Genomic DNA, 26,261 nt, shown 5'->3' on the forward strand with positions numbered 1-26,261 from the left:
TATTGGGTTGAGATCTGGTGACTGTGGGGGCCATTTTAGTACAGTGAACTCATTGTCATGTTCAAGAAACCAATTTGAAATGATTCGAGCTTTGTGACATGGTGCATTATCCTGCTGGAAGTAGCCATCAGAGGATGGGTACATGGTGGCCATAAAGGGATGGACATGGTCAGAAACAATGCTCAGGTAGGCCGTGGCATTTAAACGATGCCCAATTAGGCCCAAAGGGGCCTAAAGTGTGCCAAGAAAACATCCCCCACACCATTACACCACCACCACCAGCCTGCACAGTGGTAACAAGGCATGATGGATCCATGTTCTCATTCTGTTTACGCCAAATTCTGACTCTACCATCTGAATGTCTCAACAGAAATCATGACTCATCAGACCAGGCAACATTTTTCCAGTCTTCAACTGTCCAATTTTGGTGAGCTCTTGCAAATTGTAGCCTCTTTTTCCTATTTGTAGTGGAGATGAGTGGTACCCGGTGGGGTCTTCTGCTGTTGTAGCCCATCCGCCTCAAGGTTGTGCGTGTTGTGGCTTCACAAATGCTTTGCTGCATACCTCGGTTGTAACGAGTGGTTATTTCAGTCAAAGTTGCTCTTCTATCAGCTTGAATCAGTCGGCCCATTCTCCTCTGACCTCTAGCATCAACAAGGCATTTTCGCCCACAGGACTGCCGCATACTGGATGTTTTTCCCTTTTCACACCATTCTTTGTAAACCCTAGAAATGGTTGTGCGTGAAAATCCCAGTAACTGAGCAGATTGTGAAATACTCAGACCGGCCCGTCTGGCACCAACAACCATGCCACGCTCAAAATTGCTTAAATCACCTTTCTTTCCCATTCTGACATTCAGTTTGGAGTTCAGGAGATTGTCTTGACCAGGACCACTCCCCTAAATGCATTGAAGCAACTGCCATGTGATTGGTTGATTAGATAATTGCATTAATGAGAAATTGAACAGGTGTTCCTAATAATCCTTTAGGTGAGTGTATACCGTCATACCGCCCAGCCCTAATACAAATATGTACATACATGTTGCTCATATACTATGGTGGCCATGTTTGTGCTAAATAGAGTGTAATTTCACCTGTGCCATTAATATGTTTATAAGCAACTGAAAAAAGCTCAAATGTCAGGGCATGTCAAAACATCTCAATGACCCTAAAAACACCTTAGAACCCAGAGGGTTAAGACTACATCACGCTTGAATGGCAGAGTGTACACGGCAGCAGGTGCGGTTCTGCACACCCTCGCGCCCATCCTTCAGGCCTACCAGGCCGACCTGCTGCGGGACCTCGATCAGGGGGCCGGCCTGTCCCCTGACGCGGTTGCAGAGTTGCGCCGCACCACGGATTTGGCTCTCCGGGCCACCAAACAGTCCGCTGTTTCCATCGGCCGTGCGATGGCGGCTATGGTGGCCACGGAGAGGCATCTGTGGCTCAACCAGGCTGACATCGGGGAGAAAGAAAAAACCTTTCTCCTTGATTCGCCGTGGACGGACTTTTCACTTGAGCTCGGCGACTTCTAAGGGCCCCCCCCCTACCTCGGTACCCTTTTTCCCCCCGCTACCACGCCCCTGGGTCAGGTTACAGGCCTCACCGGCCTTCCTGATATGAGCTCCCACATACTGTGGTCGCCAGGTTACAGGCCTCTTAGGCCTTCCTGAGTGTGAGCTCCCACATTCTGTGGTCGCCAGGTTACAGGCCTCACCGCCTTCCTGAGTATTAAGCTCCCACATTCAGTGGTCACCAGGCTTCAGGCCTCCTCGGCCTTCCTGGATATGAGTTGTCACATGTCAGGTTGCAGGCCTCACCAGGCCTTCCTGAATGTGAACTCCCACTCACTGTGGTCGCTAGGGTGTGGTTGTGAGCTTTCACATGTCAGGTTGCAGGCCTCATCAGGCATTCCTAAATGTGAGCTCCCACACATTATGACTATCAGGTTACATGCCTCATCTGGCTTTCCTGATCATGTTAAACCCATACTTATGGGAAGTCACACGATTGAACGTCTTGTGTACTTTCTAAAATCAATTTTTATGGTAAGGGTCATGCGCTGTACACTTCGGTCCCTTCCTATGTGGCCCAGACCCAGGTCTTTCACCTCGGGTCCCACTCTAGATGCGTCCTGTCGTCGAAGTATGCTACGACAGACGCCTTTCTCTAGCTAACTTCCACATTCTGATCCGGGCCTTTCTGGATTCGGAATGGCTAAGTACATGCACTTTTGTTTCATGTACTTTCTAAAATCCATATTTATGGCCTTTCTGAAAGTAGCCCCCACATGGTGTGGTTGTCAGGTTACAGGCCTTGTCCGGCCTTCCTGATATGAGCTCCTACATACTGGGTATCAGGTTACAGGCCTTACTAGGCCTTCCTGAATATGAGCTCCCACACACAGTGGTCGCCAGGTTACAGGCCTCGCCAGGCCTTCCTGGTTATGAGCTCCCACATGCTGTGGTCGCCAGGTTACAGGCCTCACCGGCCTTCCTGATATGAGCTCCCACATACTGTGGTCGCCAGGTTACAGGCCTCACGGCCTTCCTGATATGAGCGCCCACATACTGTGGTCGCCAGGTTACAGGCCTCACCCGGCCTTCCTGAGTATGAGCTTCCACATGCTGTGGTCGTCAGGTTTCAGGCCTCACCGGCCTTCCTGATATGAGCCCTCATGTACTGGAGCTCCCCACATAGGGGGTCATCAGGTCTTAAGCCCTTAGCAGACCTTCCTGGTTTTGATCCCTCTCTTACTTAGTCAGTGTTCAGAACGAGCACTGGGTAGACCCGTGGATTGAGTGGGCGACTTCCGTCGTTTCTTTAGGTTGAGTCACACTCTCCAGGGGGTCCCGTCTCTGTGATCCGGAACTGAATGGTTTTCTGCCAGCTTCGCAGGCCTTCGGTTTTGGATGCCCTTCCAAGGCAATTTCCGGAGGCTCTGTCTCGGACAGACAGGCAATGACCAGACTGTGCGTCTTATTATAGATCACCAGGCCAGCCTGGTGGCATGTCAGGAGGCATGCTCTCCTGAATAGTGACTGGCTGGGAGTCCCTTGGGTCCCCTAGCCACACTCCCTAGAAGGGACCCCTTCTATTAGGAAGTTGTGGTCCTAAGCCTTTGAGCTGGCCCAGATATACCTCCCATGAACTATGTTCTGGCAGTTTTCTTGGTTCATTAGCTTGGGCTATGACCGGTAGGGAGTGCTGTCACTGACAGCCCAACGTGACCTAAGGGTGAGTGGTTTTAGTGTTCTATTACTGGTTCTGACAGTTGTCACTGCCCTTGGGTATGCACTCGCCTCAGTATGGTGGCGTGGGTATTTCGTTCCCCGTAGCTTCAATGACGTATTGTTGAGTTCCCTTCGAAAGGGAATGTCTTAGGTTACGACTGTAACCTATGTTCCCTGAGAACAGGGAACGAGACAATACGTCTCCCTGCCATACCTCGGGGCCTGCCTGCAACAGTCCCTTCAGACAATAGGATGTTGTCACGGTTTCAAGGCGCCCTTTTTATACATCCAGGTTGCATGCTCATCATTCAAGCTGATGATGCACGGGCTGTCGCCGGTCAACATGATTGCTGTGAGTTGATACTTGATTTCAGACACCTGTCACGCCTAGGCATGTGCCGGTATTCGGTAATGCGATAAATCGCGGTAATGAATATGCACGATATTGTTATCGCGGGCACTTCAAAATACCGTGAAAAATAATAGATTCGAATTTAGACTTTTAGAACGCGCATTAGCTTATTTTCCATCAACCGCTTAAACACTGCGTATATGCTGCGCAAAACACGTGCGCACTCTGATGTAAACAATCCCCACATGTACAAGCACTGTGTGCATGCGGCGGCAGTGCGCACTCTAGTCTAATGTAAACAATCCTGACATGGAGTAGAAGCATGGCGGAAGGAGGAACGCTTCCGACGATTTACCCCCCGCAGGGCTGCAAACTCTCACGCATTCAGCTTGAGACTCAAGCGCCTTTCAGACAGAACGCGGAATACGCGCGGGGACGTTTTGTTGCTGCGTCGACCAAAGCACGCCGGAGTCAAAGTTCAAAGTAGTTAAACTTTTTATTTGCAAAATAGCAAATCGCGTTTCGCGTCCTGTCTGAAAGGCGCTTTACGCACCGACAGACTAGACAGAGCAGGTTACTTTTGATATGAACAAAAAAATAAATAAATCAGCTCTTAGGTTCTGTCCATTGTGACAGATCGGTGCGCCTCAGTTCAAGTAAACCGATCATCTATTACTTTTTATTTAAAGACACAGTACAACTTACCGTAAGGTATATGCCTCATACATAATGTCGATCAATCAGTGTTTTTCAAACACGGAAAGAGGTCAATAAAACTGCAAGAGAACAGAACTTATGTCACAGAACGTTACATTTACCTCAGGAAAGCCATTTAATGACCAGCACATTAGTTGACTAGAAAAAATAGCGAGGAGTATTTTGCTAAATATGTGCACTATATTACATATTTATTATATGTTTACTTGTCATTACATAATTGTTATTATAATGAAAACCGCATTATATTTAATTTCTCTCTGTGTGTTTACAGCATTATGTGAGATATATTTTTTTCTTGAGAAAAATTAACATGCAGACTGTGGCCTACCTAATATTTATCCAAATGAGTCAATATTGAATTAAGATTAAAATCAAATCCTTAACCAGGTTTTTTTTTCCTGGTTAAATAAAGGATAAAAATAATAATAATAATAATAAAAAAATCCAAGAATTTAATTGAATAATACAAACAGTAGCCTACCAGTCATTGTACCATGTAAACATTGTAACATGTTGTCACTAAATCAAATTCTGTTTAGTTACCATATGTTTTGAAAATCACATTGTGATGCAAGTTTTTTTTTTTTTTGATACCCACAATCCATCTGTTTCTCTTGAGCAATTAAAATATCGTGATAATACCGTATACCGTGATAAAAGCTCAATCAATTAATCGCAGCATGAAAATTTGATACCGGCACATGCCTAGTCACGCCTGAGGCGTTCCCCCATAGCGTCAATGACGTATTGTCCCGTTCCCTGTTCTCAGGGAACATAGGTTACAGTCGTAACCTAAGACGTTTTCTCAGGAGCCATGCTCTCCTGAATAGTGACTGAACAATAGAATGAACAGTAAAAGTAACAGAAGCTCATACAATACATTTTAGCTTAATTAAGCTTGAAAATAACTGAAGGAAATATATATTTGATGAACAAATTAAGCCAACTAATATGATTTATATTCTTTAGGTTTCTCTACCCAATATATTTAAAAATTACAAATGCATTGAAAATACAGGTATCGGTATCGGTGTGTACCAAAAATGAAAGTAACGGTATCGGACTCGTTCTGGAAAAAGTGGTATCAGTGTATCCCTAAAATTTATTCAAAATTTATGAAAAAATATAGGTGAAATCACAGGCACGCAAAAAGCACTTACACTTTGCAGCTTTATAATAGTGTTAAAAAGTTATATTTCATCTTATCACGACTATATTATATACTACTATATTATATATTTTTCCATCAACAACCCTGCTGATAAAATGTTGCTCATTACTTAGAGATGGTGTGCTGACTTGTTTTGAATTAGTTATTGGCCACTGTTCAATATCTGTTTCCACCGGGGGGGGAAAACAATCCAACCGTCTCCATTGACTTTGCATTGTGAGAAGTTGCCTCCTAGTCATTTCTGACTTAAAACAAAAAACAAAACAATGTTTAATAGCTGACAAGGTGTACAGCAAACAAGCTAAAAAACCCAGAAATAAGTTTTTAAAAGCTGTCGACCCCAAAAAACAAGCATTTAAGGACACAAAAGTGGACTATATTATATATTTTTCCATCAACAACCCTGCTGATACTTTTAACATGTTGCTCATTACTTAGAAATGGTGTGCTGACTTGTTGACTTTTGACGCTCTGTCTCTATACTGTTTTTTGCTTACTAGTAGAGAAGTATGCTTATTTCTATGCAGCCTGTTTTTATGAGTAAATCAGTTAATCATTCATTTTACCAATTTTCTCAAATAAATTAATTCAAGAACAAAACACTGCTGTATGTTGCTTGGAAATAGACAACGGTTTGTTTTTCTTTGATTTGCTTTGATCTTTTTTCATCTGCAGAGCAAAAATAGACCAAGTAACTGACAACACTGTCTACAATTTAAGTGACTCACTATTAACTTGTGTTGACTGTTGAGTAATATCACTTATGTTTTTGTGCTTTTTATGAAAATTTGGAATCAGTTCGTTTTACCTCAGTAATTCTAAGCATATACAGTATATGGCCTTGATAACTTCTCTTAAAACTGGTCTCTAAAAAAAGCCTTTGTCACTTATCTGGCGGGAGAAAAAGTGAAAAAGACACATTAGAAGAGTTAATGAGAACATGACATGACACAGTATGCATCTAATTGCAACCTGTCTCGGTCCAGTGAATGAGTCGTGACATGAAGAGTCTGTGCTCCCCGTTGATCGAATTAACCTAGAAAATATACTTGAACTTATAAAATGTCTCTATTAACTTTCATCAAACATTTCCCCCTAATGTTTCACCTGAAAGCCTTTGGTTTTAACAGTGTTAAAAATGTCCAGATCTGCACTACTGCACTGATTGCCTTTAAAAATGGGATAGCTAGCCAACATTTTCATACCTCAGTGCCTTTCAAGTCTCAATAAGTCATGCTATTTGTTAATGAATGACAAAATCAGTTTTGAGTCACTGCTTCTGTAACTGTGCCAAGCCACCGCACACACCGAATTGAGGAGGTATGAGAGAGCTGTAAGACGTTTCATATGTTTCTTGCAGTAAAATGGAGTTTTGTGTCCTTTGTCTCTGTATTCTTGCGTGTTCTGAATTTTAATGACCTGTTTGCTACAGAATGCTCATTGGACACTGGATTTAGACCAATTTAGGGAATAAGTGCTACTTTTCCAACAATAGTTCAACCTAAATTGGACATTGGTTTTCTGGAAATGTATATTTGTTTGTTTGCAGTTAGGCATTATCTGAAGGTGGTGTGCCTAGTGGTTAACAATCAAGATTTGCAACAGAAAGTTTGTAGATTCAAACCAACTTTTTTTCTTTTCTTTTTTGAAAGAATTAATACATTTATTCAGAAAGGATGCATTAAATTGTTCAAAAGTGACAGTAATGATATTTTCTGTTACAAATAAATTCTATTTTTAAATAAATGTTCTTTTGAACTTTCTATTCTTCAAATAACCCTGAAAAACTGCTTCACAGTATCCACAAAAATATTAAGCAACACAACTGTTTTCAACATTTATAATAATCAAATCAGCATATTAGAATGATTTCTGAAGGATAATATGACACTGAAGACTGGCTGCTGAAAACTCAGCTTTGCTATCACAGGAATAAATTACATTTCAAAATGTATTAAAATTAAAAATAAAAAACAGCTATTTAAATTGTAATACTATTTCACAAAATTACAGTTTTTACTGTATTTTTAACCAAATTAATGCAGCCTTGGCGAACCTAAGAGACTTCTTTCAAAAACATTTTAAAAAATCTTACCGACCCCAAACTTTTGAACGGTGCAGGAACCCAGGAATACAATTTGAAATCTAGCATCTTTGTTCATGGGCGGTCAGTTTCCCAGCCAGGTTGAATTGAGCCAATCAACTTGAGCTGTAAATGCCATGTGGTTACTCATTCAAGAGCTGTAAGACAATGACATCAGGAATTCGTGATTTTGCCGATGTCACCAAGTATACAGTCTCACCTCTAGTGACTGTCCTGATCTGTGACGTCAATAGTAGCAGATAAGGAAAAGTATGTTTTTGAATAAAGTGATAATAAAATAAATTAGTTGTGTATGCACCGAATTGATTGAAATATATATTGCAGAAGGACATATTTAGCTATAGTTTTTCATCTTCTGTATGTTTTAAACAGGGTGGATGACTTTGGCCTGGGCCTGCTCCTTCGGACCAAACAGATCAAGCGTATGATCTCATCATATGTGGGGGAGAATGTGGAGTTTGAGAGGCAGTATCTCTGTGGCGAGCTGGAGGTGGAGTTGACCCCACAGGTGAGACCATCCTTTACCCGTAACTTCAGAATAAACACTTTACCTTTGTTCTCAGTGGCAAGTTTATTGCCCAGTATATGTATGCTAAAGATTTTATAGTACCATTCTTCCAAAAAAAATCCAATCAGGAAGGTTTTGTTTACCCATTGTACTGTGTTGACGGCAGGGCACGCTCGCGGAGCGGATCAGGGCCGGTGGCGCAGGTGTGCCTGCCTTCTTCACTGCCACAGGCTATGGCACACTCATCCAAGAGGGCGGATCTCCGATCAAATACAACAAGGACGGAACCATTGCCATCGCTAGTGAACCCAGAGAGGTCAGTTGTCGCTTATCTTCCAGTTTTATTGAGTGATGCAGTCATACAGCATGTTTCAGATGAGGTTTGATTGCTATTAATATCTGAAGTGTGACGATCAGTAAAAATAGACATAGGATCTATTATGTTCTCCCGCTGTCGTGTTTCAGGTGCGGGAATTTAATGGCCGACACTTCATCATGGAAAAAGCCATCACGGGTGACTTTGCCCTGATCAAAGCCTGGAAAGCAGACAGGGCAGGAAATGTCATCTTCAGGTACAAATGCTTGTTCTTCTGAGGTTGTTCAGCTCTACTTTATGACGGACTAGAAGTTGTTTTCCTTTACCCAACAGTATCACATGTTCACTGGTGTGGTTGGTGTTTTGCCCAAACCTGAAAATAGTACCTTTCTCTCACCTTACTGTTTCCATTTAGCACATACCCACACTGAAGGCAAGGCCACATGAGACACTTTTTGAAACAGTACCTTATTTTAGAGAAAACTTTAAACACAGTAGACAAGGCAAACTGTTAAAATAGCTGTAATTTCAAACCCAGTCTTTTTCATTCATTATACAACCCACAGAAAACAATGATATAAAATAGTGGTAAAATACTTAAAGAAGAAGAAAAAATATTAGTTTTAAATGCACTACCATGCAGAGATTTAGTGTCAGTAAGATTTTTAAAAGTGTCTTATGTACATTAAATATATTTACTGAAATATTATACATATTATTGCTAATATTACCAATAATACTATTACTGTAATATCAGTATTGTTACTCTTTGAAATATCTCTTTTCTATTTTAATATATTTTAAAATGTAATTTATTCTTAAATGTATTCATTTCAGCATCATTTCTCTAGTCTTCAGTGTCACATGATCCTTCAGAAATCATTCTGATATGCTGATTTGGTGCTCAAGAAACATTTCTTATTATTATTATCAATGCTAAAAACTACAGAGCCCCTGGAAAAAATCTGAGATGGGAGGGAAAATAATAAGTCAATGCTTTTGCGTTCCCTCACAAAAACGTTGGCAATTCCACCAAAAAACTTTGCATTCGCTCGCAAAACCTTTTGAGCTCTTGCGAGCGAACAGAAAGTTTCTCGGGGGAAGGAAAAATATTTTTGAATGAAAGCAAAAGTATTGACAAATATTTTTTCCTCCATCTCATATATTTTTTCCTTCACCATATCCGTTTAGTGGCTCTGTATTATACACAGTTAAAGCTGCTTGATGTTTTTGTGGAAATCATCATGCCCTTTTTCATGATTCTTTGATGAATAGAAAGTTTTAAAAAAGTTATGTTGCCATATACAAAGGGTTATAAATAGTGTTATAAAATAGCTGTGTATGGTAAAAATGGTGTTATATTTGATTTGAAAACAATAAAGATTTGAACAGAGAGGACATTATTATTGCTCAATTCCATTTGCAACGTTACATAAATGTAAGTGTAGTATTTTTTTTTTACCACAAGGGTGCACTGTTTCCTTTACCATAAAATTGTACACTTGTTCTGCTTTGGTTGAAATTTTTAGGAAGATGGCACCAATATGGATGATGACTAAGTTGTTTTGGTTACACTTCATTTCAAAAGTCCACTATAGACATTATATTAACTATAAGTAACTTTAAGTAACGACTACATGTCAACTAACTCTCAATAACTACATATCAACTAACTCTTAGAGTATTAGTAGACTATTAGGGTTAATAATTTTAGAATAAGTTGACATGTACTTGCAAAGTTACTTTGTCAGTAGAATGTCTGTTTTGGACTATACAAATAAAGAGTTAGCAGATGTTAAGCAGAAAGTTTCTAATGACTGTTGTTAGTTGACATGTAGTTACACAGTTACTTGTAGTTAGTGGAATCTCTGAAGTGGACTATTGAAATAAAGCGGTACCATTGTTTTTGTCAATGGTTCTGGACTGATTTTTAATAGCTTGTCATTCTGGCTCATTTCACCATATTTAATTATCAGTGGCTCTTAAATAGAGGAAAGAACATTGATACATGTATCAATACAGTTCCACCTCAGCTCTACATGTCTGAAGTTGTTTTTAAAAAATTTATTGCTTAGCATGTACTTTTTTAACAGGAAAACAGCGCGGAACTTCAACCAGCCCATGTGCAAGGCAGCCAAGATCACAATTGTGGAGGTAGGTGAATACCACATTGTCAGGGTTATGCAGTTTAGTTTGGTTCAGACCTCATTGTTTTCTGTTTGCCAGTTTCTCCTTACCTTGTCTGTTACCATAGTCATTAATTGAGTTACGCAGGTGTTGTGTGTTACATTAACAATCTCTGCGTTTATTTAAGCCCTCAGTTTACTCAGTTCTGTGTCATCTACCTTATGTGGTTGTGGTTTCCCCAGAGCCTCTCCTGTATACTTTTGTGGATTATTATATTAAAGACGTTATATTATTATATTTTCGTGCGCTGCGCTACGTTACAGCAGCCACGTGTGACGCGCATGACTTCTGCCCATGTGCTTCTGTCAGATCCTGTTTGGATGCATTATTGCAGGTTTAAAAGCTTGTGCATATATCATGTTGTCCATACTATAAATTCAATTCCCCCCTCCTGCATTTCATTTTATCATTGTTTTTCACATTAACAAAAATAAACTGTTGGTTTCATCTAGATCTTTGAAGTTTTTTCCCCCATTCACTCCTTTTTCATTTCCTTTCTATCAAGAGCGCTTTTCAAACACTTGCCTGCATATCAAATATGCTTTTATCTAAGCCTTTGTTCAAAACGCGCAGCTACGAACAAAAGACTTATCAAAAGGCATTTTCAGTAGCCATGAACAAACTCCATTAATGAATCTGATCTTCCATCAGCACTGTTCTTTCTCTAGCAGCCTTGGTTTGAAATGGTTTACAATGTGAAACAATAACTACTGAATTTGAACCATTTGAGCAGATATTTCTGTAACTAGTCTTCACACTTCACTATCTGTCTACCAATAGTACTATCATCAGGAAGGAAGACTTTTAGCTCACTCAGATTCTTTAATTGTCTTCTGCTACAATTGCGTCGGATGCTATCAGCGCATTAGAGCTTTTATTTGTCTGGTTTTCAATCTTTATTGTGGCTGCACAGCAATATGAGCAGTTATTAGTGGCCAGTATCCTCTGACAATACGGTTATTGCGGTCCCACTAAAGATAAGCTTATCAGTTCTCTGAACACAGTAATGGTTAAAGACCTTTTTCAATGTTTGTGCATCTGGTGATGAAAGCCGTCCTGCTAGGAGAATAAATCAGTTGGCTGAGTGCTGAGCAACAGTGTGTATCTTGCATTCTGCCTCTGACTGGTTAAGATGTTGTTTGTGGTGCCAACTCACTCAGAATAAAGATTGACTCACTGCCATCCCTGTTGTCTGGGGATGAGAAAAGAAAACAGTCATTTGGGTTACTGCAGGTGTCATGTCTGTCTCACCTGTTTTAAAAGGTTTTTCGGCAAGGACACATTAAATTGATCCAAAATGACAGTAAAGACATTTATAATGTTACAAAAGTGCTGCTCTTTTAAACATACTACTCTTTCCTCATTGTTTCTAATAAAAAAATCATGGAGAGAGAAAAAAAGCTCCCCAGAAAAATATTAGACAGCACAACATTAATATGAATAAAATACAGTTGGTACGAGTCAGATGAATGGAATCAGCTACTACTGTTATATTAATATATTTAAATCCTATTATGATTCACACATTTAATTTTGTAAATAGTTTTGATTAAAAATAACTTTCATGCAATTGAATCATATGAATTAGCATTAATTGATTTATCACAGGCAGCATTAACATTATTAATGTTCTTCTATGTCTTTTTAATAATAATAATTCATTACATTTATATAGCGCTTTTTCTGGGACCTCAAAGCGCTTCACATATGGAAGGGGGGAATCTCCTCAACCACCACCAATGGTTTCCCCAGAGCCTCTCCTGTATACTTTTGTGGATTATTATATTAAAGACGTTATATTATTATATTTTCGTGCGCTGCGCTACGTTACAGCAGCCACGTGTGACGCGCATGACTTCTGCCCATGTGCTTCTGTCAGATCCTGTTTGGATGCATTATTGCAGGTTTAAAAGCTTGTGCATATATCATGTTGTCCATACTATAAATTCAATTCCCCCCTCCTGCATTTCATTTTATCATTGTTTTTCACATTAACAAAAATAAACTGTTGGTTTCATCTAGATCTTTGAAGTTTTTTCCCCCATTCACTCCTTTTTCATTTCCTTTCTATCAAGAGCGCTTTTCAAACACTTGCCTGCATATCAAATATGCTTTTATCTAAGCCTTTGTTCAAAACGCGCAGCTACGAACAAAAGACTTATCAAAAGGCATTTTCTTTATCAAGAATATGCTTATGCTTTATCAAAAAGCATATACTTTAATGCTTTAATTGTCTGCAAAAGTGTCGTTGAATTATATTAATTTAGGGATTTTCTCAGCAAATATTTATATCGGTTATCATTTATTAGTAAACCATGTAATTAATGTGATTAAAAATCAATTAAGTAGTCAATTGAAGTCTATACTAGTTTAATATGGTGGAAATCTTGTGCAAATGCATTTTGAGAGCATAGTGGTTGTGACCCAGTTTTTGCAAGCACATCTATTTTCCCAGACAGAACCATCCTGTACCTGCATATGAAAATCATACTTACAGTCCTTGATAAGCTTATTACGGAGTGCTTGATTGTAGCCAGCTTAAACTCTGTCCCATGTTTTACTTCAAATAGACTGTCATTTGGTTCAGCCCTTTACCTGTATCCCCCTTCCCTTTTTTTGTGTGTTTTCATATGTTATTTGTCTGTGGAGTGCACTATATTTTATAGCTTCAGCATTTCCTTTACTTTCTGACATCTGATTTTCTCTCCAAAGTAGCTGAGGCCATATTTAGCTGCTTGGAAGGAAGACAGTGTTTTATGATCATCCAGTTATAATCTGCCAAAACGCAGCAGCCACGTTGAATTATTTCCTCTCAATTGGCTGGCTGATGAGGCTTGCCAATGGCTCAGCGTTTCGAGAGAAGCGTTCCTGGTGCCTGTCAGAGCCAGGCGCTGGAAATACTGATGCCACTGGAGGAAACAGACACCTTATTTCCTCTTGTTATAAAACAGACCGCGTCCTAATTAACAGGATATCTGATAGCTGTGTGTCTAAAAAGCTGCCATTTTCCTAATGAATTAAAAAGAACGGATCATTAGCATTAACCAAAGGAAATGCAGATTGCTAAAAAATAATAATAATAAAGCAGGCGAAATCGATTCGGCCAGCTGGTTGCCAGGCGACAGAAGCCTGCACAGCAGATCCGTGGCATATTCCAGTTATCCTGTTATCGCAGGTACAATGAGGCCCAGAGCAATGTGGGATTCGAGGGAAGTTAGTTCAAACAAGGCCATATTTGCTAGTCACATTGGCTGTAAAGGTACCGATCTGTTCTTTTTCAAATTTTGTTGAAACGACATGTTGCATGAAATGAGTTTTTCAGGATGGGGCTAATTGGTTATTGATGAAATTCGTGCTCAAAGGTATTATCTCTCCTCCTCCCTCTGTCCAATTTCAAAACGCTGATTTTGCTTTTGGTTTGTTGCACATAAATTACCAGTGCGAGTACGACAGCTGGGGCGTTGTGAGCGAGATCAGGGATATTGCTAAATGTGAAGCCAGTAGGTCATAGTGTTGATTTTTTTCAGTCCTATTTCAATCAAATAACCTCCTAGTAGAATATTTGAGTATTTCTTTATGTAAAGATTTTCTGTTATTATTCTGCACAGTTACTGGACAGGACCAGGGTGCGAATTACACAATGGCTTTCATATGTATGTATGTATGCATACATATATTGTACGAGGGTGATGGTTTATGACAACAATTTTTTTTATAACATATATATATATATATATATATATATATATATATATATATATACTCACCGGCCACTTTATTAGGTACACCTGTCCAACTGCTCGTTAACACTTAATTTCTAAGCAGCCAATCACATGGCGGCAACTCAGTGCATTTAGGCATGTAGACATGGTCAAGACAATCTCCTGCAGTTCAAACCGAGCATCAGTATGGGGAAGAAAGGTGATTTGAGTGACTTTGAACGTGGCATGATTGTTGGTGCCAGAAGGGCTGGTCTGAGTATTTCAGAAACTGCTAATCTACTGGGATTTTCACGCACAACCATCTCTAGGGTTTACAGAGAATGGTCCGAAAAAGAAAAAACATCCAGTGAGCGGCAGTTCTGTGGGCGGAAATGCCTTGTTGATGCCAGAGGTCAGAGGAGAATGGCCAGACTGGTTCGAGCTGATAGAAGGGCAACAGTGACTGAAATAACCACTCGTTACAACCGAGGTATGCAGCAAAGCATTTGTGAAGCCACAACACGCACAACCTTGAGGCGGATGGGCTACAACAGCAGAAGACTCCACCGGGTACCACTCATCTCCACTACAAATAGGAAAAAGAGGCTACAATTTGCAAGAGCTCACCAAAATTGAACAGTTGAAGACTGGAAAAATGTTGCCTGGTCTGATGAGTCTCGATTTTTGTTGAGACATTCAGATGTTAGAGTCAGAATTTGGCGTAAACAGAATGAGAACATGGAACCATCATGCCTTGTTACCACTGTGCAGGCTGGTGGTGGTGGTGTAATGGTGTGGGGGATGTTTTCCTGGCACACTTTAGGCCCCTTAGTGCCAATTGGGCATCGTTTAAATGCCACGGCCTACCTGAGCATTGTTTCTGACCATGTCCATCCCTTTATGGCCACCATGTACCCATCCTCTGATGGCTACTTCCACCATGTCACAAAGCTCTAATCATTTCAAATTGGTTTCTTGAACATGACAATGAGTTCACTGTACTAAAATGGCCTCCACAGTCACCAGATCTCAACCCAATAGAGCATCTTTGGGATGTGGTGGAACGGGAGATTCGCATCATGGATGTGCAGCCGACAAATCTGCGGCAACTGTGTGATGCCATCATGTCAATATGGACCAAACTCCCTGAGGAATGCTTCCAGCACCTTGTTGAATCTATGCCACGAAGAATTGAGGCAGTTCTGAAGGCAAAAGGGGGTCCAACCCGTTACTAGCATGGGGTACCTAATAAAGTGGCCGGTGAGTGTATATATATGTATGTACATATACTGTATGATAATCAACTGTGTTTATTGTAGATTGCTATGTTAGTTTATTTAAAGGCTGAATTCTGGTTTATCACGGCCCTTGGCATAGATTACAGCAATTTTATGAAAATGTGCTACATGTCGATAAATAACTTTTTAAAACTTACCTGTATCTTTAGAGGTCCCCTTCTCTTTAGTTGGTGTATATTCCCCTTAAGGGCCATTTGAGTGAAGTGGTAATTGTATTTAGCTCCGGGTTGGCGGCCCCTCAAGGTGCATGGTGCTGATAGGCTGGGTTTCCTCTAACATACTCATACTGAGCTGAAACATCTGGAGAAGGGATAGTTTTTTTAACATTTAGAAAATAGACAAGACTGTAACTACTACACAAAATGTATCCTCAGTATATTCAAACATACCTTGTTTTGTGTTTATCACATTGTTAGCTTAGTGCTGTTCATGCCCTCATTGGATTTTTGGATTTGTCTCAACTATTTTTGAAGATTACCGTTTATTCGTGTGCCGTCTGTTGCTTATGCTTGGCACTTGAAATGAAGTGAGACTTGTAAAAATAAACACGTAATCATTTTTAGCTACCTGCCAGATTAGCGATATGTAGCATACACTCACTTCATGTTTCTGATCGAGACACACTAACTGTTTCATAACAACATGTGCCCATCAGCTTCTGCAGATTTAACCGGCTTTGACAAGGCTCACAGTCCAAAAAAAGAACAAACCCTTGGAAAAAAAAGGTTCCTCTGTATCCCTCAAGGATTTTGTATCCCTTTTTTCCTTCTTTCTATGTGACATCAAGCTTATTTTCATTTCCATTGAAGACCAAACGCTGCTTCAGAGTTTTGTCCTGAGGGCTGCTTGAGTATACATATAGAGATGTGGTGTATAGTATCATCTCATATGATATGTAATCATATAGTTATAGTTAAAAAAACCTGCATATTCCTCATTTATAGTACTATATAATATAAACTAATATTAATATTAAAGGGTTAGTTCACCCAAAAATTATTTCCTCACCCTCAAGCCATCCTAGGTGTATATGACTTTCTTCTTTCAGCCAGTTTTATTTTTAAAAATATCCTGGCTCTTCCAAGCTTTATAATGGGAGTGAGTAGTAACTGAGATTTTGAAGCCCAAAAAAGTGCATCCATCCAACATAAAAGTAATTCATACACCTAAGATGTCTTAAGAGTGAGTATTATGGAATAATTTTGGGTGAACTAACCCTTTAAAGCTGCAGTCCGGCGTTTTTCCTCTTTGTCGCCATCTCTGTTCGAAATCTGCAATTGCAGTCATTCGCGGAATTATCAACTTTACGTGAGTTGTGCTTTCGACACGGCACAGCGTGGATGAACACAATGTTTGAGGAGAGTGTGAGGCTGTCAGTCACCGCGCCGCGCCGGTGTAGATACTGTCATTCAGAATCACAGATGATTCTTTTTGGAAGTATGACCAACATAAGAATTTTCAACGGAAAATGTCATCTGAACAAGTAAGAAACATCCACTTTTGTTCTGGTTCTGAAATTGCAATAAATCGCGCTGATTAAATCTAACAATTGCTTATCATATCACGCAAAACCGTGCAAATTATACTTTGTTCTCAAATTGTTAATGTTAACAACGTCAGCATTGCGTGACTACTTGTAATGTCCTTCCGATATGTATCCTTGTTTTCGCATGGGTCCGGTTGCAGTCTCTTTTTTCTGTAGCCACTCCGAAGTCCGAACGAAGTCTTTTGCATTTTACAGCGGGTGAATCTCTAGTTGTCACTGGTGATTGTCGTTTGAACCTTTCTGGATCTGCCATCAAATTGATAAGTTTAATTATATCAAGTGCTGTGAGAAAAGGCTATAAATCTCCACCTCCAACATCCTCACCAGCCTTCTAGCCGAGACTCCTTCTTTATGTGTACAGATGTGACGTAATGACGCAAAGACATGCTCGAATCTCCCGCGGAAATCCACCAGTACCACTGGAATTAAAAACATAATTACAAGCTTACCGCTTTGAATCGAGCTAAGGCAAGCAGATAGTTTTGAACACTGGCTGGTTATGTATTTTGGATAATTTTTAACCCCAAAAAAGCTACGGACTGCAGCTTTAACTTTTAACATAATATAATATACAGCAATGCAAAGCACTATTCACCTCTCTTATTGTCACTTTAATGGATCAGTTCACCCCAAAAATTCAATTAAATCTTTAAACGAATGATAATTTTAAATAATAACAGCATACAGATTTGGACTGGTTTGAGGTTGAACAAATAATGCCAGATTACATTTTTTTTGGATGCACTGTTCCTTTAACCAATATGGTCTGTTTTGAATCCTACTGTATATGGTAACTGTGTATGTGAAGGGTTAATGAGGCTCCGAACTCTCCAGAGAAAGTGTTGTTAACTCCTACAGATTTCATTTTGTGCTCCGCATTAAACCCTTAGGCCGTCTGGAAGCCTGAGCCCTTCAATCACTCTCTGCACTGCACAGCCCGGACTAGTGATAAAACGCCAAATGCCACCAGTGGTAACCATGACAACAACACCGCTCAATCTAGGTTCATCGTTTTGCCCTCTCTAATGGTGCCCCATGTAGAGGACACAGTTGTAAAATGCAGCAATTTCAGGTAATTCCCCTCTATGTACGATGCACAAGCGTATTGGATCGGACAGCTAAAGTTACGCTGGTCTGTCGGATACTTGGGATGCCTGGCTTTTGTTGTCTGTTTGTGCACATCTGCAGGGCTTAAACGTGCTTTGGGCGCATCGATTTGGTTCTCGGCAAATTGTTTTGTCCCCTGAGCCCTTATTCTGAGTCTCAGATTTTTATTCAGTATTTTAAGAGCTTATTTTTGCTCTTTAAAGGAGTGCTAAGCTGCTCTCTTAGATCGCAGCGGCGCTGCCTGTGAAACTGCGTGTGGGGCTTTGTGCTGTTATCACACACAACACCACAACAGGTACGACAGCGAAATTCAACACGGGAGGATGTGGAGGAAAACGTGTTTTTGCAAAATGAGACATACTTGACAATTACTGATCACAAAGTTCATCCAAAAATCGAAATTAAAATGATTTTCTTTGTTCTATGAAACAAACAAAGTTTAACAAACAAAGTTATCTTGTCCTTAATGAAAGTGAAAGGTGTTCCCACACCAGGTTTGTTATTAATAATGGAAAATGCCATTGGTTCAATTGAGAGATCTCAATATGCAAATAACAAAAATCTACAGTTAATCAATAGTATGGAGTATTAGAAGCTCCATACTAGACCCGCCTGCTCAAACCCTATTTTGGTGTTAAAATCTACTGTCAGGATTTACTAAAGACACGCAGTGAAAAATTTGCGCTGAAAAGGCGTGGACAGGGTTATTTTTGCGGCTGACCTTATTGCACATGCATTTGTAGGACTTTCCCTTTCAGATGCAAAATTTATGGGAGGAGAGTATTTAAATGAATCACGCAAGGTGATTTACTAAGGTTTGCGCTAGTCAATTAACTGGTATTTGCACCATTATTTACCGCCCCAAAAAAAGCATGTCTTAAACCAGATGCTACTTTGCGCTGCTCTCTGTAGATTGCGTTGGTCATTATGGAAATGATCCTGCTGCGTCTGTGTTCTTTAATTTGAGCATCATAAGTAAATCACCCGCAGAACTTTCCACTCCCACCTGCGCTTTTTTGGAATTTTCCCTGTTTAGTAAATCTGGCCCTATGTTTGTTATTAATGGTGAATGCCATTGTTTCTTCTGTAGATTGTAACTGGTTACAAGTGCGAAATTTGAATATGCAAATATTAAAATTGTGCAACTGAAATATGAATAACTAGTATGGAGTAGTAATTAATCACTAGGTTTGGTATATTAATAATATTATACGTTATTGGTTACAAATGCAAAATTTGAATATGCAAATATTAAAATTGCACAAATTAAATATTAATCACAAGTATGCTATTAGCTCTTGTGTTTCTGGTAACTGGTTACAAGTGCCAAATTTGAATATACAAATATTATAATATGCACAAATGAAAGATTAATCATTAGTATAGACTACCTTTATCGTGCTTTTTGGAGTTTCTGTTGATTGATGACGATTTTGGTGATGATTATAAAAAGAGTAAAGCAAACATTCTGCTAGACATCTCCTTTTGAGGATAAATCCTGACTTAAATGCAAAAATGTCCCTTCAGCCAGTTTTATAAACTTCTTGACTTCAAGATTAGTGGTTTTGGAAAGTTTAAGTCTCGATAAGCTGTCAGCACTTCATTCCCTTTGCTCATATCCTCTAGTCTCCAAAGAGAGATAGGTTAACATTTTCCCATTTGCAGGGCAAACCCTCCTCAATCAGGCTGCTTATATGTGACAGGTTTATTGTTCCCTGAAGGGTCCATATCAATGCTGTGTGGAAAAGCAACTGAAAAGGCAATATCTATATCTCTGAATTCAGAATAAAAGCTTTTTCTTACATCTCTGACACAATGGAAGGCATTTTTAACATTTTCAGGGGCAGTTTCACCTACACTGTATAGTATGTTTTTCAGCTGTAATGGATGGCAGACAGAGAGCTGATGATAGATGATGATACAGAGCAGTAAAGAAATGTCTGACACTGAACTGTCATCTGGCCCGGTGTCCATTACCAGACTTATTTCATCAATTTTCTTGAAACAGTGTATGTGTATTTTGAGTGTTCCTAGTTGGATGTGTGAAACTGCGCTACCGTTCAAAAGTTTTTGAAACTACTCTTATGCTTACCAAGGCTGCATTTATTTGATCCAAAATACAGTAAATCAGTAATATTGAGAATTATTATTACAATTTAAAATGACTGTTTTCTAATATATTTTAAAATGTAACTTATTCAAGAAACATCTCTTATTTTTATCAATGTTGAAAACAGTTGTGCTGCCGCTGCGTAATATTTTTGTGGAAACTGAGATACACTTTTTTCAGTATTATTTGATAAATTGAAAGTTAAAACCACTTGAACAGCTTCTTTTTTTTTTTATGAAAATATTTTCTAACAATGTCTTTACTGTTGCTTTTGAATAATTTAATGCAGCCTTGTTGAATAAAAGTATTAATCGTACAGAGACGTTTAACATCTACAAATGTTAGAAATGAAATAGGTTAAACATCTACATTATTTTATTGCACAAAATTATAGTCCTCACAAAAAAAGGAGCCCTATGGATTATGCAAAATAACAGAAACATTATTCATGGCAGGTGATTTGTCCAGGAGTGAAAGGGGATGAATTCAGAGAAGCAACTTCTCTGACAGTTTGCCATGCTGACAGTACTGATAGACTCTTAGTGCACTACATGCTGTCAACATGCTAAAACTGTCTCTGAGAGGTTGCAGCATTCCCTTTAGCCATTGCACAAAAGATTGAAAGGTACTTCAAAATCTCAATAAATGTATCTACCCCACTAAACAACTGGCAGTTGTTAGATGGCTAGTCAACAGTTCTGCCAATCTGTATTACAAAGAACTCCTTGTCACCTTCAGCTGGTCTATGTTCTGTCTTCAGGTAGAGGAGATTGTAGACGTGGGCACGTTTGCAGCAGAAGACATCCACATCCCCAGCGTCTACGTCCACAGGATCGTCAAGGGAGATCTCTACGAGAAACGGATCGAGGTAAGGTGGCGCGACTTGTCTGACTCGTTTCTATCAGTTTTCCTTTATCCATCTATCCTCTGTCATCTTTTTGCCGCCCCTCTGTCTGACATTTTGCAGAGGCGTACAGTAAAGAAAGGCCAGGCTGAAAATCCCAAACCCACAAAAGACTCTGATATTGTGAGAGAGAGGATTATTCGCAGAGCTGCACTGGAGTTTGAGGACGGGATGTACGGTATGTACATTGTTTCGGACCATATCACGTACATTTATCGTTTTAATCTCACTGGACCATTGTTTTATCCTTTAAAGAGATGAAGAGAAGTTCACCCAAAGATGAAAATTCTGTCATCATTTACTCACCCTCACATTGATCAAAACCTGTATAGAGTGCATTAGCGCCCGCCCCCAAAAGTATTTTTCCATTCATTTTTCCTATAGGAATTAAAAAAAAAGTTTTCATTAAAGAGTTATAAGCCGTGAACCAAGCCAATCAGCTACGCGGTGAATCACAACACTACAAACTTTGATTTGAAGCAAAAAAAGTTTTGAAAATCAGACAAAAAGACAGAAGTACAAGACTGTGTACTTAACGGTTTTAGTGAGGGAAAGAAAACTACAATTCAATAAAGAAGTGGTGCAGGTATGACGTAACTTTGTAGGCCAACTGGCAGTTAGCGTCAGGCTGGTTCTCTCGACAAAAACCCAATAGGATTTTTCCATAGGTTTTTGGATTATCGCAAAAAACAAGCTCTGTGATCAACAAAAGTTTATGATTAATTTGACTAATTTGTCCATCAAGATAATTATCACAGATGAACACAACTTTTATGAATTTACAGCGCTTCACTTTTTCCACATTTTGTTATGTTACAGCCTTATTCCAAAAGGGATTAAATTCATTATTTTCCTCAAAATTCTACAAACAATACCCCATAATGACAACGTGAAAGAAGTTTGTTTGAAATCTTTGCAAATGTATTAAAAATAAATACATAAGTATTCACAGCCTTTGCTCAATACTTTGTTGAAGCACCTTTGGCACCAATTACAGCCTCAAGTCTTTTTGAGTATGATGCACCAAGCTTGGCACGCCTATTTTAGGGCAGTTTCTCCCATTCTCCTTTGGAGAACCTCTCAAGCTCCATCAGGTTGGATGGGGAGCATCGGTGCACTGCCATTTTCAGATTTCTCCAGAGATGATCAATCGGGTTCAATCGTCGCCCCATTCTGAGGTCCAGAGCGCTCTGGAGCAGGTTTTCATCAAGGATGTCTCTGTACATTGCTGCATTCATCTTTCCCTCGATCCTGACTAGTCTCCCAGTTCCTGCCGCTGATAAATATCCCCACAGCATGATGCTGCCACCACATTGCTTCACTGTAGGGATGGTATTGGCCAGGTCATGAGCGGTGCCTGGTTTCCTCCAGACATGACGCTTGCCATTCAGGCCAAAAAGTTCAAGTTTGTTTCTCATGGTCTGAGAGTCTGAGAGGTGCCTTTTGGCAAACTCCAGAGGGGCTGTCATGTGCCTTTTACTGAGGAGTGGCTTCCGTCTGGGCACTCTACCATACAGGCCTGATTGGTGGAGTGCTGCAGAGATGGTTGTTCGTCTGGAAGGTTCTCCTCTCTCCACAGAGAAACGCTGGAGCTCTGTCAGAGTGACCATCGGGTTCTTGGTCACCTCCCTGACTTAAGGCCTTTCTCCCCTGATCGCTCGGTTTGGCCGGGCGGCCAGCTTTAGGAAGAGTCCTGGTGGTGCCAAACTTCTTCCATTTACGGATGATGGAGGCCACTCTGCTCATTGGGACCTTCAATGCTGCAGACATTTTTCTGTACCCTTCCCTAGATCTGTGCCTCAACACAATCTTGTCTCAGAGGTCTACAGACAATGGGCTCTATGCACGGCGGTAGGTCTAAGGTGAAGGTCTAAGGATGCTGGATTACTTCCGCCGATCGTAGAGTCCAATGCTATACAGAGAATTTATATTGGTTTTTATACTCTATTGCTATACTAAAGAAACGTTAGTCACGAAAACAGACAAAACAGACACTCCTCATTTTGTTTATGCTTCTGTGTTTATTATATTAAATAAACATAACTATATATAAAATTACATCTAAACGTATTAAAGTTTCGTTTCAAAGACGAGAGGACAGTAAATTTTGAAGACTCTGCCATAATCCCGTTTTCCTCCGCTTTAAATCTCCCCAACCGGAAACGCACGAGCATCCTTGCGTCAAACGCGGAAGTAATGCGTGCATATAGCCCATTTCTTGGACTTTATGGCTTGGTTTGTGCTCTGACATGCACTGTGACTGTGGGTCCTTATATATAGACAGGTGTGTGCCTTTCCAAATCATGTCCAATCAACTGAATTTACCACAGGTGGACTCCAATCAAGTTGTAGAAACATCTCAAGGATGATCAGTAGAAACAGGAAGCACCTGAGCTCAAAAGGATTTGAATACTTATGTACATGTGATTTTTTTTTCCCATTTATTATTTTTAATACATTTTCAAAGGTTTCAAACAAACTTCTTTCACTTTGTCATTGTGGGGTATTGTTTGTAGAATTTTGAGGAAAACAAGGAATTTAATCTGTTTTGGAATAAGGCTGTAACATAATAGGACATAATAGGGCTGCACAGTTAATCAAATTTTAATCACGATCACGATTTTGGCTTCCCACGATCAAATTCGCGTGATCGAGCGATATTTAAAAATGCGTCATTCCGTTCATAGAATGCTCTGTTTTTTTTCAAAGTTTCTTCTTTTTTTTTTTTGCAAAGCCAATCTAGTCTGATCACGTGCCTCCATGAGCCAATCAGAGTTGTTCCCTGCACCGCACAGCTTAGTTTCTAGTTGTAGACTATGACCCCTGGGCCCTGGCGCAAGACTGGAAATAAGCGAAGCGAACTGCGCGAGTGAGCGACACTGCACGAGTATTTAAACGCGCAATTGAATGGGCCTACTCTTCTCACTGCTGATGCTATGACTGTTTGAAATGATCCTGATGCCAATGATTGTAATATAGCTGCACGATTATGGCCTAAATGAAAATCACGATTATTTTGATCAATATTGAGATAGCGATTAATTATCACGATTATTTGTTGATTTTCTTGAGGTAGTCAAGAAACTCCACGGTGGCAAGGCACCGGGGGTGGATGAGATCCGCCCTGAGTACCTCAAGTCTCTGGATGTTGTGGGGCTGTCTTGGCTGCCACACCTCTGCAACATCGCGTGGCGGTCGGGGACAGTACCTTTGGGCTAGCAGACCGTGGTGGTGGTCCCCCTTTTTAAGAAGGGGGAACGGAGGGTGTGTTCCAACTACAGTGGGATCACACTTCTCAGCCTCCCCGGCAAAGTCTATGCCAGGGTACTGGAGAGGAGAATACGGCCGATAGTAGAACCTCGGATTCAGGAGGAACAGTGTGGTTTTCGTCCCAGTCTTGGGGTGCTGGAGGGTTCATGGGAGTTTGCCCAACCAATCCACATGTGCTTTGTGGATTTGGAGAAGGCATTCGACTGTGTCCCTCGCGGAATCCTATGGAGGGTTTTCTGGGAGTATGGTGTCCGAGGCCCTTTGCTAAGGGCTGTCCGGTCCCTGTACGACCGGAGCAGGAGCTTGGTTCGCATTGCCGGCAATAAGTCAGACTTGTTCCCGGTGCATGTTGGACTCTGGCAGGGCTGCCCTTTGTCGCCGGTTCTGTTCATAACTTTTATGGACAGAATTTCTAGGCACAGCCAGGGGTCGGAGGATGTCAGGTTTGGGGACCACACGATTTCGTCTCTGCTCTTTGCGGATGATGTTGTCGTCCTGGCCCCATCAGACCGGACCTCCAGCATGCACTGGGACGAAGCGGCTGGGATGAGAATCAGCACCTCCAAATCCGAGGCCATGGTTCTCAAGCCCCGTTCACACCGCCAGCGACACGCAGCGACAAAGAGACATGATCACATTCATTTCAATGGAACGCTGGCGACATCCGGCGACACGAGCGAAAGTGACCGTTGGCGACAGAATGTGGGCATGTCAAGCGACAAGAGACAAGCGACAAAAGTTGAGAAATTTCAACTTTATGCAAATGAGAAGCGATTTTCGCGAGCGACAACCAATAGGAAAGAAGACTTTCAGTGGAGCTCACGTCACCGTCTCGAGTGCAGGCAAGACAGAATAGTCTGTGGGAGACTGTAACCACATACATGGATATAATAAAATGACGAATGGAAAAGAAACTGTCGACAGTCTTGTAATGTTTGAGTGTTGTAATTTTATGATGCAAGTTTAGGACTGCTGCAGATCATTTTACAGTTTCCCTGCATTATGTTGACTATTAGGGACAAGAAAATTGATTATTTGTCAAATTCGAATGACGTTTTAGTAATTTATGACAGAATGAGTGAGTTTAATTTGTTGATTGATCGATCGTTAATCTAGTAAATGATTTAATCCACTGATCACTGCTGTGGTAATATAAAAACACTCTCCCAACAGCATACTGTTTCTTGTGAGCCTAATTCCTAGTCAAATTAAAATGATATAGTTGTATATGTCACTTCTGATGGTGTTTTGTATAGATATATGGCTAGACGTGCAGTCTACCAATAACATTAGAGCGACAGCACTACGAACGCCCACAAGCGACTTCACAGTACAGAGACAAGCGACATGTAGCGACAAAATCGCTGGCGGTGTGAACGGGGCTTCAGTCAGAAAAGGGTGGCTTGCCCAGTTCAGGTTGGTGGAGAGTTCCTGCCTCAAGTGGAGGAGTTCAAGTATCTTGGTGTATTGTTCACGAGTGAGGGAAGGATGGAACGGGAGATTGACAGACGGATCGGTGCAGCTTCTGCAGTAATGCGGTCGATGTACCGGTCTGTCGTGGTGAAGAAAGAGCTGAGCCGCAAGGCGAAGCTCTCGATTTAATGGTCAATCTACGTTTCTACTCTCACCTATGGTCATGAGCTGTGGGTCATGACTGAAAGGACAATATCCCAGATACTGGCGGCCAAAATGAGCTTTCTCTGCAGGGTTGGCTGGGCGATCCCTTAGAGATAGG

At 40.5% G+C, this 26,261-nt stretch overlaps 1 protein-coding gene across 1 annotated transcript in view; it reads left to right on the top strand.

Moving 5' to 3' along the window:
- Window positions 1-26,261, top strand: part of oxct1a (3-oxoacid CoA transferase 1a) — a 76,351-nt gene that overhangs the window by 9,609 nt on the left and 40,481 nt on the right. The window contains exons 4-9 of the mRNA XM_056237531.1: window positions 7,952-8,087; window positions 8,254-8,403; window positions 8,553-8,659; window positions 10,497-10,557; window positions 21,113-21,220; window positions 21,320-21,434. Coding sequence (XP_056093506.1) covers window positions 7,952-8,087; window positions 8,254-8,403; window positions 8,553-8,659; window positions 10,497-10,557; window positions 21,113-21,220; window positions 21,320-21,434 — 677 coding nt within the window. The remainder of the gene's footprint in view (window positions 1-7,951; window positions 8,088-8,253; window positions 8,404-8,552; window positions 8,660-10,496; window positions 10,558-21,112; window positions 21,221-21,319; window positions 21,435-26,261) is intronic.

This window comes from Rhinichthys klamathensis, unplaced genomic scaffold (genome assembly GCF_029890125.1).
Source record: "Rhinichthys klamathensis goyatoka isolate OS25496 unplaced genomic scaffold, OSU_Roscu_1.1 h1tg000487l_1, whole genome shotgun sequence".
Lineage (NCBI taxonomy): Eukaryota > Metazoa > Chordata > Actinopteri > Cypriniformes > Leuciscidae > Rhinichthys > Rhinichthys klamathensis.